Genomic DNA, 14,053 nt, shown 5'->3' with positions numbered 1-14,053 from the left:
TTGTGGTCAGTAACTAGCATTCAATGCAATATAAGCATCATTTTAATGATATTCAACTGCTTAGAGATGAGGAAAAGAATTTATTGCTGTTCATGTCACTGAACTATTGCTTTTAACAAGACGCACACACCCCTCCCTTTGCCCCCTAAAGGCTGCAAAGTTAATTACATTCCTTAATGCACTACAGGAGTGTTGAAGGACTGAACAACGTACTGACCGAGCCAAACACATTGAACGTGTGAGAGTAAATGCCACGAGTTCATTAAAATCAAAAGGTTTTATGCCCTCGGTAATATGAATGCACTCAGCTAATTTCATGGAAATCACCCAGTTTGATTTTTTGAGATCAAAGTTGGCATTTGGCCCAAAGGTGGCACGACAAAAAATGTCAAAAATAATCATTATGTGGCGAGCGTGAACATATTCAAGAACTTCATCACAATCTGTCATCATCTTCTGGCATTTCTAGGGTATAGGGTTTGTTTTCGTGGTGCTCCTGGGAACATGGCGGAGGATTAAGTGGTTGGTTGGGAGAACGTACATCTGGTTAACCACCACACTTCTATTAAAGAGCAGCGAACAGCCGCTTCCCTAAGGTTTACTATGGGAGCCCTTCGTACATACATTTACATCTATTAAACATCTGGCTAAAATGAATGTAAACCCAGCTCCAGATGTTTGAATAATCTAATGTAAATCCATTTATACTTAGTTTTCTTGGACTGCTATCTGATCTGAGATGGAGTGAATAAAATCACATAAGCTAGAAGACATGATTTCATGCGTCTCCTCATTTCTTGTTTTTATTGAGTCATTATTTATTTCTTGTTTTGTTTTTCTTGTTATTTTACATTATTAGGTATAAAAAGTGCTTGATTGATTGATGCTATTAAAAGTCTCACCTTTGGGTGGCACGGGGGAGCCCAGCACGCTGCGTTAGCCTCTGGCTGCAGCAGTCCACCAGCCTCTTGAGAATATATAAGCATTCCCTGAAGGTGGAGAAGAAAGGGTAGTGGCTGAGTATGCACAGCGATGTCAGCGTGCTGTTGCGGTTCCTGTTTGCCATCTTAGCAGCGCTCCGTCTGTGCTGTGGGGATTTTCCGGCATTTTGCTCGCCTGGTTGTCCGGTCTCTTCTCCGGAAGTGGGCGGAGGCGCAGCTGACTCGGCATTGTTAGGTGGCGCTAACGTGGAGGCCGGGGCTCCGCCGCTGCCGTCGTGCCCCTCGCTTGTGGTCTCTGCCCCTTGTGCTGCTGTCTCTGTGTGACTGCTCTTGTCGCCACGGGAACGGTGATGCCCTCGCTGGAAAGAGCGGTAGAAGTTGACGCAGATTCCGTAGCGAGTGGTTCCTGAGTCCTTGTCGGTCAGAGTGAAAACAAATGAGGAGTCGTCGCGGAGGCTAACCCTACGCTGGCGTATACTCAGGCAGCCCTCTGGTTGGCAGAAGAACACCACGTCTGGTGGGAGCGGGAAGTCATGGTGGTCTTCCAGTGGGTAGCGGCGGAGGAGTTGTGGGGTCTGAGCCACACTATCACTACTTGGTTGCCTGGAAGGAGGATGGAGAAACATTTGTTCTGTTTTTAAAGCAACACAGACAAGGCTAAACATATTAAATAATGAAAACCGTTATCTATCTAAGATGTCAGTCTGTATATTGTATTGCTGCCCTCTGTGCTGTGCTTTGTCACATCCAATATCCACAATGTAAAAAAAAAAAGACTTTTCAATCCAACTAGAAACAGTATTTAAGTGATTAGAGGAGGATTTCATAAAAGGAGCAATAAAACCTTCACTTGATAGTGCAACACAAAGGCTCACAAAGTCATGACAGGCAAATGTTTAGCTATAATTGCATCTATTCAAATCCAAGAACTGGCAGGGAGAATTTGGTTTTTGGATATTGTAACACTGTGATATGGCAGAGGTGTTGTCTTTTCCAAGAAGAAGAAGTACATTATTGATCCCCATGGAGTAATCGATCCTCTGCATTTAACCCATCCTATACACACATACACACACTAGCAGCAGTCGGGAGACTAACTGCAGTTCTTTTGCCAATGCTTTGGTCAGGGGAACTGACGGAAGTGTTAACCCTGACACACATGTCTTTTCATGGTAGGCAGAAACCCATTAAATTCCACATTACTGGTTATCATTTAACAAAAATCTCATTGTGTAAATATTTTGTGTAAATACTACAATATTATATTGATTTTGACATATTTGGTCAAAAAAACATTGTGATATTTGATTTGGTCCGTATCTTAAAACCATTAAATGTCAAGATTTGAGTTTTCCAAATATGCTGAGTCATAGAGAGCACTGTTAAGGCACAATAGCAGTGCAACAAAACCATGTTAAATAGTTTTAATAAGTGGATTAATTCATGTATTTATACTCGTTTGAGCCTTGATTGTACTACTATGCAAAGCTAATCAGTACCGGCAACCTCTGCAACAACACCCTATATAATAATGGCGTCACTGAAATGAATGAGTTAGTGGTAAAGCACATACCTCTCCAAGACTTCACCACAGATATTTTCTCAACTGGCAGCAGTACACTTTGGTTTTTTTTAAAGTAATATTTACAGGTTCACCTATGACTAAATTGGCTGCAACATTCCTTGAAACCAAAACTATTACCTAAAGCCAGATATGATTTTTTTACCTTGCTCCGACCACGACCAGGTAGTCGAGAAGGCGAGGGCACATTTTCTTTTTCTCCATCTTGGATTGACCACGTCCTGTGTGTCACGGCATCCAGGATATATTTTCCCTCTTTGATCACTGGTGGTTTTCCATTACAAGTGGGAACGTTGGGGTGTAAAGGTGAAACACAGCTCCGTGGTTATCATCATGATGGTTAAAAAAAAAAGAGTAAGTCAGACCTGTAAGACAAAAAAAAAAGATAACAAAATATGAGATCATGTGTTTCTATGGCCACAATGAAATAAACAGAGTACTGTACATCCTTTTTGCAAGTTACTAAATTGGGTTAATGTTTTATGCACTAAAATTCAACTGGAGTTTACGGTAAAGATCTTAATTGCATCTCTGCTTTTGAGCTGAAACTCAAAAGTAAACGTTTTAGGGATGTCTTCATGCTGAAAAGCATCGTTGTCTTACTAAGAATCTCATCGCAGTGTCAAGTTTGCATTTTTTATGTGATTACGGGAATAGAAAGACATTAACAATGCTGTCTAGTTGATGTTGAGAAATTCCTTTTTATGGTTTTATCAGCTCCAACAGAAGAGATAAATTGAATACAATAAGACAAAGCAAGAAGAGGACAAAAGACAACATGACAAGTTGACACCAGCATCTCCATTGTGCCACATTTTACCAGTTACTCATACTAATATGAGGTAATTACACAAATACAATAAACTTAATCAGTTTCTTACTATGAGTGATGGAGTCCTGCATGAATATAAAACTGGATGTATAACTTGGAACAGTTTTGGTTATTTCACATGAGATATGTGTATATTTTTGTTTTCACTGGTTTGACATGTCTGGATGTTGCATTTAAAATAAAGACATTTGATGTTTGTTTGGTCACTTAATCAAATCTAAGGTTTTGACTGTTTAACTATTCATTAATAACACATTATTCTAACTTTATTGATGGTTGCTTATTGAGTCAAGAATATTTAATGTTATAAAAATATACTACAAGGGGTTTAACTCTTCATCAGTGTTTAATGTTTATGTGTTTCAGCATTGATTTTGTTGTTGTTGTTGTTGTTGTGACCATTTCAGCTTCAGCTGGTTGTTTTTGTTGCAGGGTGAAGACTTTTCAGTGGAGGCTCGCTGATATAGTAAGCAGCTTAGGGGCCTTGGTGGAGTAAGTACCCTTCAAAGCTTGAGCTATTTCCTTCACAGCCCTCAGGCTAAAAGGTAACTGCAGCGAGCTTTAACAGAAGGTCTGACTCTGTAGATGACTATAGATCCCCCCCCTTCACAGACAGACGCACTCACAGCTCCACTTCAACATCTTCTCATGGTCCGAATGCTACGAGATAATGTAATCCTCAAGTGATGAATTTGACACGGCAAAGATCTGAGTTTATCATGTGCAACACGAGCAAAATGTGCACAAATGAACAGCTTAAGGTATTAGTATCTGGTGCACTGAGCCTTTGTCTTGAAAAGGCCATGACAGCTCATAAGCCACTCAATTTAAAACTATTTTGTTACGGCGATTTGTCCTTAACTTGACAATAAAAAATAAAATAAATATGAAGAAAAAAATAAATGAATAAATGGCCACTGAGGAACCTGAGAAATAAATCTTGTGCAGGGAAAATAAGTCCATTGTCCCAGCAAGCATGAAGTTTTGTGAAGTTTATTTTCCCCCAGCGAAAAAGAAAAAGAATAATAGTATCTGCCCTGGTTAAAAAAAAAACCCTTCCTGGTGTCTGCTGGTCCTACAACTGTCTACCTAAATAAATAGATTCACCTTGTGTGCCTCAAGCTGCCCAGTACCTTCAAAACAAAAGCATTAACCAGCACTCAAATGAACTAAAGTGATACTTCTATCATAAACAAGCTAATATTGCAGTATTGTATTCTTGAAAAGAAAACCGTACCAATAAATAAATAAATGAATGTTTAATTATTAAACCTTACAAGAACAAGAAATGCCTCCAACACTATTATTTCCACCTTCCCAAAAATATTTCATGTGATGGCATCAGCTGCAGTAATGATACGTGATACGTTACTGATCCACATGAAGAACTTGTTTCACCTGCACACAATGAGACGATCAAACTCAGTCTGCTTCATGTACGCTTACTTTTCAATTATCTGCTTTTAATACAATTGTGTTTTACACTACAGCATCAATAGAGACCAACAAGAGGCATGTTCACATTCAGAGGACATACTGTGTCTGCTACGGTGCATTATGGCTTATCAACATTAATGTCAGGGGAGAATCCGGTGTCTCCGTCTCTTTCACAACACATCTTTTTTTTCCCAGCATGACTGTTAAAACATTTTTACAAAATGGCGGCTCGACAGAGGAGCCCCCCTCTGCTTTTTGATTAGGAGAGACTGACTCCAAAAAATCTGACTGTTAACAAGTGATGCTTCAGACAGCTTGAAAACCAAATGTGATTTCTATTATATTATATTTTATTTTATCAGTCGCACTGAAGCTGAGATGATTTTTTTTTTTAAATCACAAGGCCAGATCAGAAACTTCTACATATATAAAAGGAAATGAAAAAAAAGGTTAATTGATCTATTCATTCGACAGTGCTGCAGCAACAGGATCTATTTGGAGCAGAGTGTCACGGTGAGTGGCAACACATGGCACACGAGGCTGTGCAGCATGAAATCTCCACCCTGAAACACAAACACTGTGAAGCCAGAGAGTCATTTTTCAGTGTCTCTTAAAGGCTGCTGTCCCTGTACTGATAAGCTAATGGAGCAACCATTTAGACTCTGGTTCGTATCATTTATGCATTTTAATTCAAAAGCTGAGAGTAATTTGTAGGAGGTAGGTGGGTGGGACGAGAGAGAGGGGGAGGGGGGGGGGGGGGGGGGGCTAGGCCATGTTGTCTACTAGAAAAATGCTTAAAATGGTGAATTGGAAAGCACAATCCAGGCAGAGTTTGTGCAAGTTTTCCTAATTTCGTCACGGCCCATAAGTCATGGCGACATTGCGGTCTGTTACTGTGTCATGTTTCCTCATCGTTGTCGATGTCCACCTGTCACGTTTCAGAGGCAGCAGCACATCTTAAAGACATACTCTGCAGTAGGGCTGGGTATTGTTTTAAAAAAAAAATGATGATACCAGTACTATTTCAAGCTCCCCTATAGTGATACTGATACCAACTGAGCATTTCATTTAATACCCATTACACATTTAGTGCTGTTGCTTTTATCCAGCGTAACAGGTGTGTAGTGTAGACACACTTTACAGCGTTTAGGTGGCATCTTGGCTGCTGAACTGTTAAACACGCTAACTGAAATTCACCACGACTTCACCATCACAGACGGGTTGTAGCTGCTGCGGCAATGGGTCGATCGCGTGTCGCTTTAAATCGAAGAACCCTTGCATTGATTGGCTGTGAGTAAGTCCATACAAATAGTCATATCGTCTAGCTCTGGGTGCAAAAAGGATCGATTGCAGGTATCGCTTGATGGGAGACCTTTTGAAACCACTTGGTATCGATTTATTTTGGTCGATACTTGAAGGTATTGAGAACCGATACCCGGCCCTACTATGTAGGATTTGTCAGTTGCTGTTTGTAAACACAATACAATAGAGAGTGAGTGATTGAGTGAGTGAGTGAGTGAGTGAGTGAGTGAGTAAGAGAGGGAGCAGCAGAAGCAAGAACTAAAGCAGTAAATCAGATTAAATGAATGTGTAATTTTTTAATTATTTCATGGTTGTTATGTTCCAAAACACAAATAAACACACCAACACCTCCGCTCAACCCTTTTGGGAGGTTGACGCATTATCAGATTTGTTCATCGTGTCCACTGTGGCCTCTCTGCTCTGTGTGTGTGTGTGTGTGTGTGTGTGTGTGTAGCTCAGCCCCACCCTTAGTCAAGCATACACACAGGCCTGCAGCTCTTTATATACCCATAACACAGAGACAGAGAGCAGAGCAATGTAATCTGGTCACCATGTTATATTATACAGTCCTGACCTCATCTTGTGTGCCGTTATTGACTGAGGGCTACAAACCCGCTGTCCGAATGATGATGTGTAGACGGAAACGTCCCAAACACAAACAATATATAAACAAATAAGAAGAAAATAAGAAAACACAGACGGAGGGGCAGAGGTCTCCGTAGATACATACACCACCACACACTTGCAACGGGTCATAAGTTATTATTTTTGTATGAGACTTTTTTAGTACAATTCTGCGTAATATACATTTAAAGCAACCTGTTAGCAGACAGGTTCATTTTCCATGTGCTTTTTGGTCTTCTTCTATGGGTGTTACTGACCTCTCTCTCTTGAAACATCACATTTTTTACATTATCTATATTAAGAAAATAGTTTGTCTATATTAACATTAAAACCATGACAATTCTACTATGACTAACACATAAAATGATTTGATATAAATGTTCTTTCAGCTCTTTTAGAAGAGATCTTTTTACTTGTTTTTAGGGGACCGCCGGCCTACATCACAGACACTCGTCTACTGCTGAGTTTTTAAATACACACAATTATTCACAGAAGAAAATAGGTAGTGCAGTATCCTTTAATTATGCTCCAAAATTATGGAAAACTCTACCTGAAGCTATAAGAGACGCGGGCTCTGTGAACATTTTTAAACAACAGCTAAAACATATTTATTTAATCTGGCTTTTAATTAGTGTCATTTGAACTTATTTTTACTAAATGACTCATTTTATCTGTTTATTTCTTGTTTTATTATATTTTTATATTTCTCTGTAGAGCACTTTAAGCTACATCCCTTGTACAAAAGGTGCTCTATAAATAAGTTTAATAGTAACAAGTTAATTTTTCTGCTTCTTCTGACGAGAGACACACAGAGATAACTGGCTGTATTTAAGTCATGAGTTGGACACCACAGTCACACATTATAACACAAAGGCTATCTTTAACCCCTGCAGCCAAAGCACAGCTGCATCCAGAATACATTAGGGGTGACTTTATCACATCATGTTTTAAGTAGAGCCAGACTGATATATCAGTCAGCCAAGATTGTCGGCTGATAATGGTCTATTACATCGTCATTTTGTACAATAGAGTTTCTAGTTAAACTGTAAAATACCATATCTCCATTATATCACAAGTGTTTGATAACCACATTGAAAAAATGTGTGTTTTATGTGAATATTCTGAATATACAAGATTATCAGCCAATATAATGATATCAGAATTTCTTTACCCCCCAATATCGGTATATCAGTATAAAATTCAGTATCGTTTGGGCTCTAGTTTTAAGTGCAATCACACAACTAAAGATAAAGCTGCCATTCACTGAGATTTGAGACAACTCTGAGCTTATCTTGATAAAGCAGGATGATAAATTATTATCAAAATTGACTAGATATGACATAGAAACTGCTTAAACCAACATCTTTGACACATTAATATCAACACACCTATATTTAAGCCACTATAGTTACTCAAAAAACAACATTATACACATATTTTCTTTCTCTCTTTAGTGGGAAGAAAACATGCTGGTCTGTACTGGTCTACACAGGGTTAACATCAGGAATGAGTAAGCTGGCCAACACTGTCTAACGCAACAGTATTTGATGACGAGTGTCATGCCATAAGAAGACACAGCACACTGGCTGAAACACGTCCTGTCCTGTTGATTCAGCTTAATGCCAGTCCTCATCACGCTCAGTGAAATTATTCAAATACACGTAAGCCTGACAAGTCTCCTACATGGCTGCTTGAGGATGAACAAGAAAACCAAAGTAACCTATCATTTAGTATTACCAACTGTATATTTGTGTAGAAATACTCTAATTCTTGATATAAAGTTCTCTATACATGGCACAACGGAGCATTTTGGACAGTGGAAACATCTAGAATATTTCTCACTGCGGCTGCTAATTATGGAAAGTGTATAATTCAAAAAAATATATTATGTATTCCAACAGCGCAGAATAGGGCAGCACCAGAGCCCCCTTTATCATCTTGCAGAGCCACAAATACAATGAATCAACGTGCAGGTCTGGCAACATGAACACGCTTCCTGGTGCACAGCCAAAATGGCTATTTTATGAAGCGGAGCAGAGCTGAAGGCACAGACTCTCGGCCGGCTAAAGATACAGAACCGCAGCATTATATTTAGATGGAGATGTGAAGCGCTACTCCACTTCACTGATTGTTCTTAATAAGTGAGCTTGGAACTTGTTTCTCTGTCTCTCTCTCTCTCTCTCGAAATAGAGATAAAAGAAATCGCCACATCACAGTGTAATCTTCAAAGGCAAGATAATGATGCAGGTTAACACAACAGATGAATCTGGTTAGAGTGGTCTGCAGGCGGTACTCGTTGGTTATGTAAGCACCAAGAGGAGATGGATATGATTCACACAGTGCCTCCAACATGGACATCGTTTTCTTGCCAGTCACAATGAGCAGCAATAACTAAAGCGATGGAAAAAAGCTGCGTTGAATTAGTTTTAGTTTGAGGATTCACAAATGAGAGGAGGAGATAAAAGTGAAGCACTGATTATTAAATTCACCCTTTAAATTAAAATCTACAATCTGAAACAATGGTACAATCTTTTACAGTGCGAGATAAAGAGATTTGAAAAACATTTTGTTCCTCCTGTCAATTAAACTGGAAGCCTGGACCTTCAACAGACCCGACAATGACACAGTACCAGTTGTTCATCTCCCTTTATATTCAATTTCTTTGGCCGTGGCAATGTTTCTAGATCGTATCGAGGCTTCGGTAATCGAATTCACATCATCAAAGCGATTCACGGTCAGCCCTATAGGTGCACACTATTCACTGGTGTAGACACAGTGGTGTTTGGGTGCTGTGCTGTGGTCATGTGACGCCATGCAAGCTGTCACATTGAGCTCATAGGTGGAACTCATTGCATACAACAGGTTAATATATAAGCCTCGTTTTCATTTAGAAATAAATCACTTAGCAATACATTTGTCTTAAAATCTACCAAAATCTAATCTGGATTTAACCCCATGGTGTTTGGAGAATTATATATTTGTCCTCTACAGCCATTTATCATCCTTTTATTTGTCTGTTTTTATGTATTTTGTGCTAAAATACTGCTGTTACAAATATCAAATGAATCACCAACTATTTTGATAATTGATTCATTATTTGGAGTCTAATGGATGTTCAAATTCTCTGTTTTCATCTTCTTAAACATGAACATTTTCTTGCTTCTTTAGTCTTCTATGATAGTAAACTTGGGTTTTGTACGGTTAGTCAGATCAAGACATTTCAGGTTTTATCTTGGGAAACAGTGGCGGACATTTTTCAACATTTTATAACATTTTATAAACCTACCAACTAAACTGAGAAATTGATAATAAGAAAAGAATAATAAGAATAAGATGATAGAAGATGAAGAGATAATAACTGTCAGATTAATTGAAAATAATCTTTAGATGCAGCCTTAGGACCAATTAAGCTGGTATTTATCTTGTCTTAACTCATCAGTATGCTGGAACATCTGTGGCTGCTTTAACTCAGTCAATGTTTGAATATTTGAGTCGTGAACTAAAGCTTTCTTGTATATATGACCATATTTTAAGCTAATATATTCATAAATATATATCTATTCAGTGTACCCATCTTGCAGGGTGGTGTATGTTACATATTGATGGTTTCTTCATTCACTCATTCATTCATTTTAGGTTTTTTCTTGGACTTTGGGAAACAGTGACGGACATTTTTCACCATCTTCTAACATTTTATAGACCAACCAACTACACTGAGACATTGAGATAACAACAGTCAGATTCATTGATAATGAAAATTATCTTCATAGGCAGCATTATGACTGATTAGGCTGGTATTTATCATGTCTTAAGATAAGAGAAGATAAGATGTAGTTTTATTGATCCCCTTTGGAAGAAATTCAAATTAACACAGCAGTATAAGTGTGTGTGGGGGGGGGGGGGGGGTAGCAGCGTAAGGGTGAAATAATAATAAATAATATAGACAATAAACAATCCCTATGTAAATAAATCTGCAATATATAGATATAAATGTGCTATATGCAGAAATCTGAGAATACATGTAATGTTCCTGGGATTTACATAGAAAGGACAGCATCAGTCTTTTTTAGTGGGAGTGGGAGGTACTGGGAGCTGGAGGTACTGGGAGCTGTGGTGTTGTCCAGTCTGATGGCTGATGTTACGAGTACTTTGAGGTTAAATATATGACCTTATTTTAAGCTATGACAAACATATTCATACATTTTATGTATACATACTAAGTTTACTCATCTTATAAAATGTTGTATGTTACATGTTGATGGTTTTTTCATTCATTCATTCATTCATTTGGTAGGGGTAGCTAGCTGTCACTGTCATCTTGTATTTACTACCTCCAACATGAGGAGATTCAATCCATTTACGATAAAAAATTAGCTGACTTTCATCAGTCGTGACATTCACGCTGGTACATTAATATTTCAGTGGTAAGTTTGTTGAACATAGTGCCAAAAATAATGAGATATTGTAGCTGTGCATGCAGTCAGTGATGAGTTTACAATGACACAGGGTTTCAATTCAATGAGGGGGGGGGGGGGGGGGGGGCTGTCAAGGGTATATAACCGAGGTAAGGAGTGAAGTTGAGGGGTTAGTGGGCTTTTTATTTTAACTCCCTGACAGATGCTAACTGTGGAGATTAGAGCAACTAACATGGGCTAAAGAGGAGGGCAGCATTCACAGTCACATTATAACAAATATTATGAAAGAGCTAGCCATGTAGCTACTGGGTGTGTTATCAGCTGCATATATTTATTTATGTGTGTGTATATATATTTATGTGTGAACCTACCAGGCCTACACGTTCACCCCCATAAATTAAATGCATCCTCTCACCTCCACTCTGCTGTCAACCTACCAGGCCTACATGTTCACCCCCATAATTTAAATGCATCCTCTCACCTCCACTCTGCTGTCAACCTACCAGGCCTTGTCTCATCCTACATCTTCACCTTCATAAATGAAATGCATCTTCTCTCCTCCACTCTGCAAGCTTTACGCTTTCTACGTCATGGATGGATTAGCTACTTAGCTCGCTGCCTAGCCTTAGCTTTAGCCTTTACCTTTGCCAAAATGTATCATATTAAAACAAGAAATGTGTCAAGTCAAACAAAGCTGGTGGCGACGTAAGAAAAAAGAGCAGAAAACGTGCTAGTAAAAAAAATAAAGGGGGGGAAAAAGAGGAGCATCCTTACCTGTTTTATTGTGTTAGCCACTTAGCTGCTAATGGTTGGCTGAAAAGCTGCAGCTGCTGCTTGCTGCTGCTGCTCGGCCCTGGGTGGTGCTGGGTGCGGGGTGCGGGGTGCTGGGTGCCCTCCTCCGTCACAGTGTCGACTGGGTGGTGGGTGTCCTCCTCGGTCACAGAGGCTATTAGGTGGTTGTGGGTGTCCTCCTCGGGGTGGTGGATGCCCTCCTCGGTCACAGAGGTGGCAGAAGAAGCAGCAGTAGTGGTGTGTCTTGTTTTTCTTTTCGTGTAGATTATATATTATTGAATTGTAAATATAAGACACAGACTATTCCACCTGGAGAGAAATAAATCACGCTTAAAAGCTATACTCCGACGCTGACTTTGACTTGGTTTGCAGCAGCAGTAGTATAAATGATGTGATAATGCGCGTGTCCGCCTCTGTGCTCGACTCGGTCAGCTACAACCTGCCTTCACAACATCCTCTTCATCATCATCATCAGTCTGCAGGCAGTTCCGCATACTCACAGCCCCGAACTAACGGAAGCGACAAACAAGCCTGACGAAAAAACCTGATAGTAGCCTAATCCCTGCAGGTACTACTGGTTTACCTGTATAGTGGTAGTGGTTTAGTCAATAATCAGTGCAAACAGTTTGCAGTGTTTTACAGTTTTTTTAAATCGCCTAACAGGGCTGGAGAAAGCCTTTTTGTGGTCCTAATGTGCCCACCCCACCCCTGTTTACATTATAGACAGATATTATTATTAGGCTACTTTTCAGACAGTGGTACACAAATATGGCACCAGGACCATAAAATGTCTGATCATTAATTCAAAATATTTAATTAAGCCCCTGAATCCCCGATTTTATTGTATAACCATTTAAATATATATATATATATATAACAAAATTAAATCCCAAAATGGGAGCTCAGAGAACAGGTTGTGTCCCATATGCACAAACAATTTGCAATATTTTACAGGGTTCTTGTATCTGTGAATTAGAGCCAGAGCATTATATCGGTCAGCTGATATTATCAGCTGATATTGGCTTATCACAGATATATCGGGATCAGCATATGTTGTCCGATATGCACAAATAATTTGCAGTATTTCATGGAATTGTATCACTTAAAAGGGACCGACAAAGCCTTTTTGTGGTCCTAATGTGCCCACCCCACCCCAGTTTTTATTGACAATTTATGATAATTATAGAATTATATACAAATATGATAATGTGACCATAAAATGTGTCATCATAACCACCAAAAAGATTTAATTAAACCTCTGAATACAACATTTTATTATTGCACTCCCAATTTTTTTTTCTGTACTTATTAAATACATATTATTATTTGCTTAACTGTGTTTTTATCACCAAACAGCCTGGGAGATTTAAAAACCGACCCTTCCAAGCTGTGCGCATCCATATGTTAACTACAATTCATTCATGACTATTAAAATTGCTGAATGAAAAGCAAAAATTAAAATCAACACTATATGTAGCTATCCATGAGTCTGCTACATACATTTAGAGTAAGAATAAATAATGTGTAGCGCCGTTAAAATGTCTTTGTCTATGTCTTAATGTCTACACATTTTCAATTTGCTTGAGGGCCCTCTGATAGTTGAAAGATGCTGTTGTTCTAAATTATATCATTTATAAAAATGCTTTTGTATTATATTGTACAAATAAACTAAACAACAACACATATCACGTATAACACGTATCATACATGGAGTCACTGTATATTAAGATACATACATATTCATATACAAATTGTAGGCCTAAATTACAAGTTTAACAGAAACATACTGTACTGTAATTTATCTCAGAATTATTTGGATTTTGCACACAGACATCTGAAGCATTTTTGTTAGATTTAAACTACAGGAGGATGACTTTTGGGTTCAGTGTGCACAAGTCGAAATTAATTGAGTATTATATTAACGACAGCAGTGAGATAAAGTAGGACACATGCTCCTCTGTTATATAACTGTAATTTTAGGCTCCGCCATTTAAAATAGAATAATGACTGCATTTATTACCTCTGCGTGTCAAGGTTTTCCTGATCTGAGTGCTCTATAATTCTAAACTTACATTATATACAGGGGACTAACTCACCTGCATATGAAACCTTTATAGCTTAGTTAAGA

The 14,053-nt window shown here is 38.7% G+C and overlaps 1 protein-coding gene across 3 annotated transcripts in view; it reads right to left on the bottom strand.

Annotated features, from left to right (window-relative positions):
- Positions 1-12,364, bottom strand: part of madd (MAP-kinase activating death domain) — a 51,458-nt gene extending 39,094 nt beyond the window's left edge. For all 3 annotated transcript variants that reach the window (XM_053318372.1, XM_053331756.1, XM_053325166.1), the window contains exons 1-3: positions 11,908-12,364; positions 2,669-2,888; positions 903-1,544 (exon numbers count right to left, since the gene is read on the bottom strand). In XM_053318372.1, coding sequence (XP_053174347.1) covers positions 903-1,544; positions 2,669-2,727 — 701 coding nt within the window. In that variant the 5' untranslated portion in view covers positions 2,728-2,888; positions 11,908-12,364. The remainder of the gene's footprint in view (positions 1-902; positions 1,545-2,668; positions 2,889-11,907) is intronic.
- Between the last annotated feature and the right edge of the window lie 1,689 nt (positions 12,365-14,053).

This window comes from Scomber japonicus, chromosome 1 (genome assembly GCF_027409825.1).
Source record: "Scomber japonicus isolate fScoJap1 chromosome 1, fScoJap1.pri, whole genome shotgun sequence".
NCBI lineage: Eukaryota > Metazoa > Chordata > Actinopteri > Scombriformes > Scombridae > Scomber > Scomber japonicus.
This window is presented reverse-complemented; position numbering and strand designations above follow the sequence as displayed.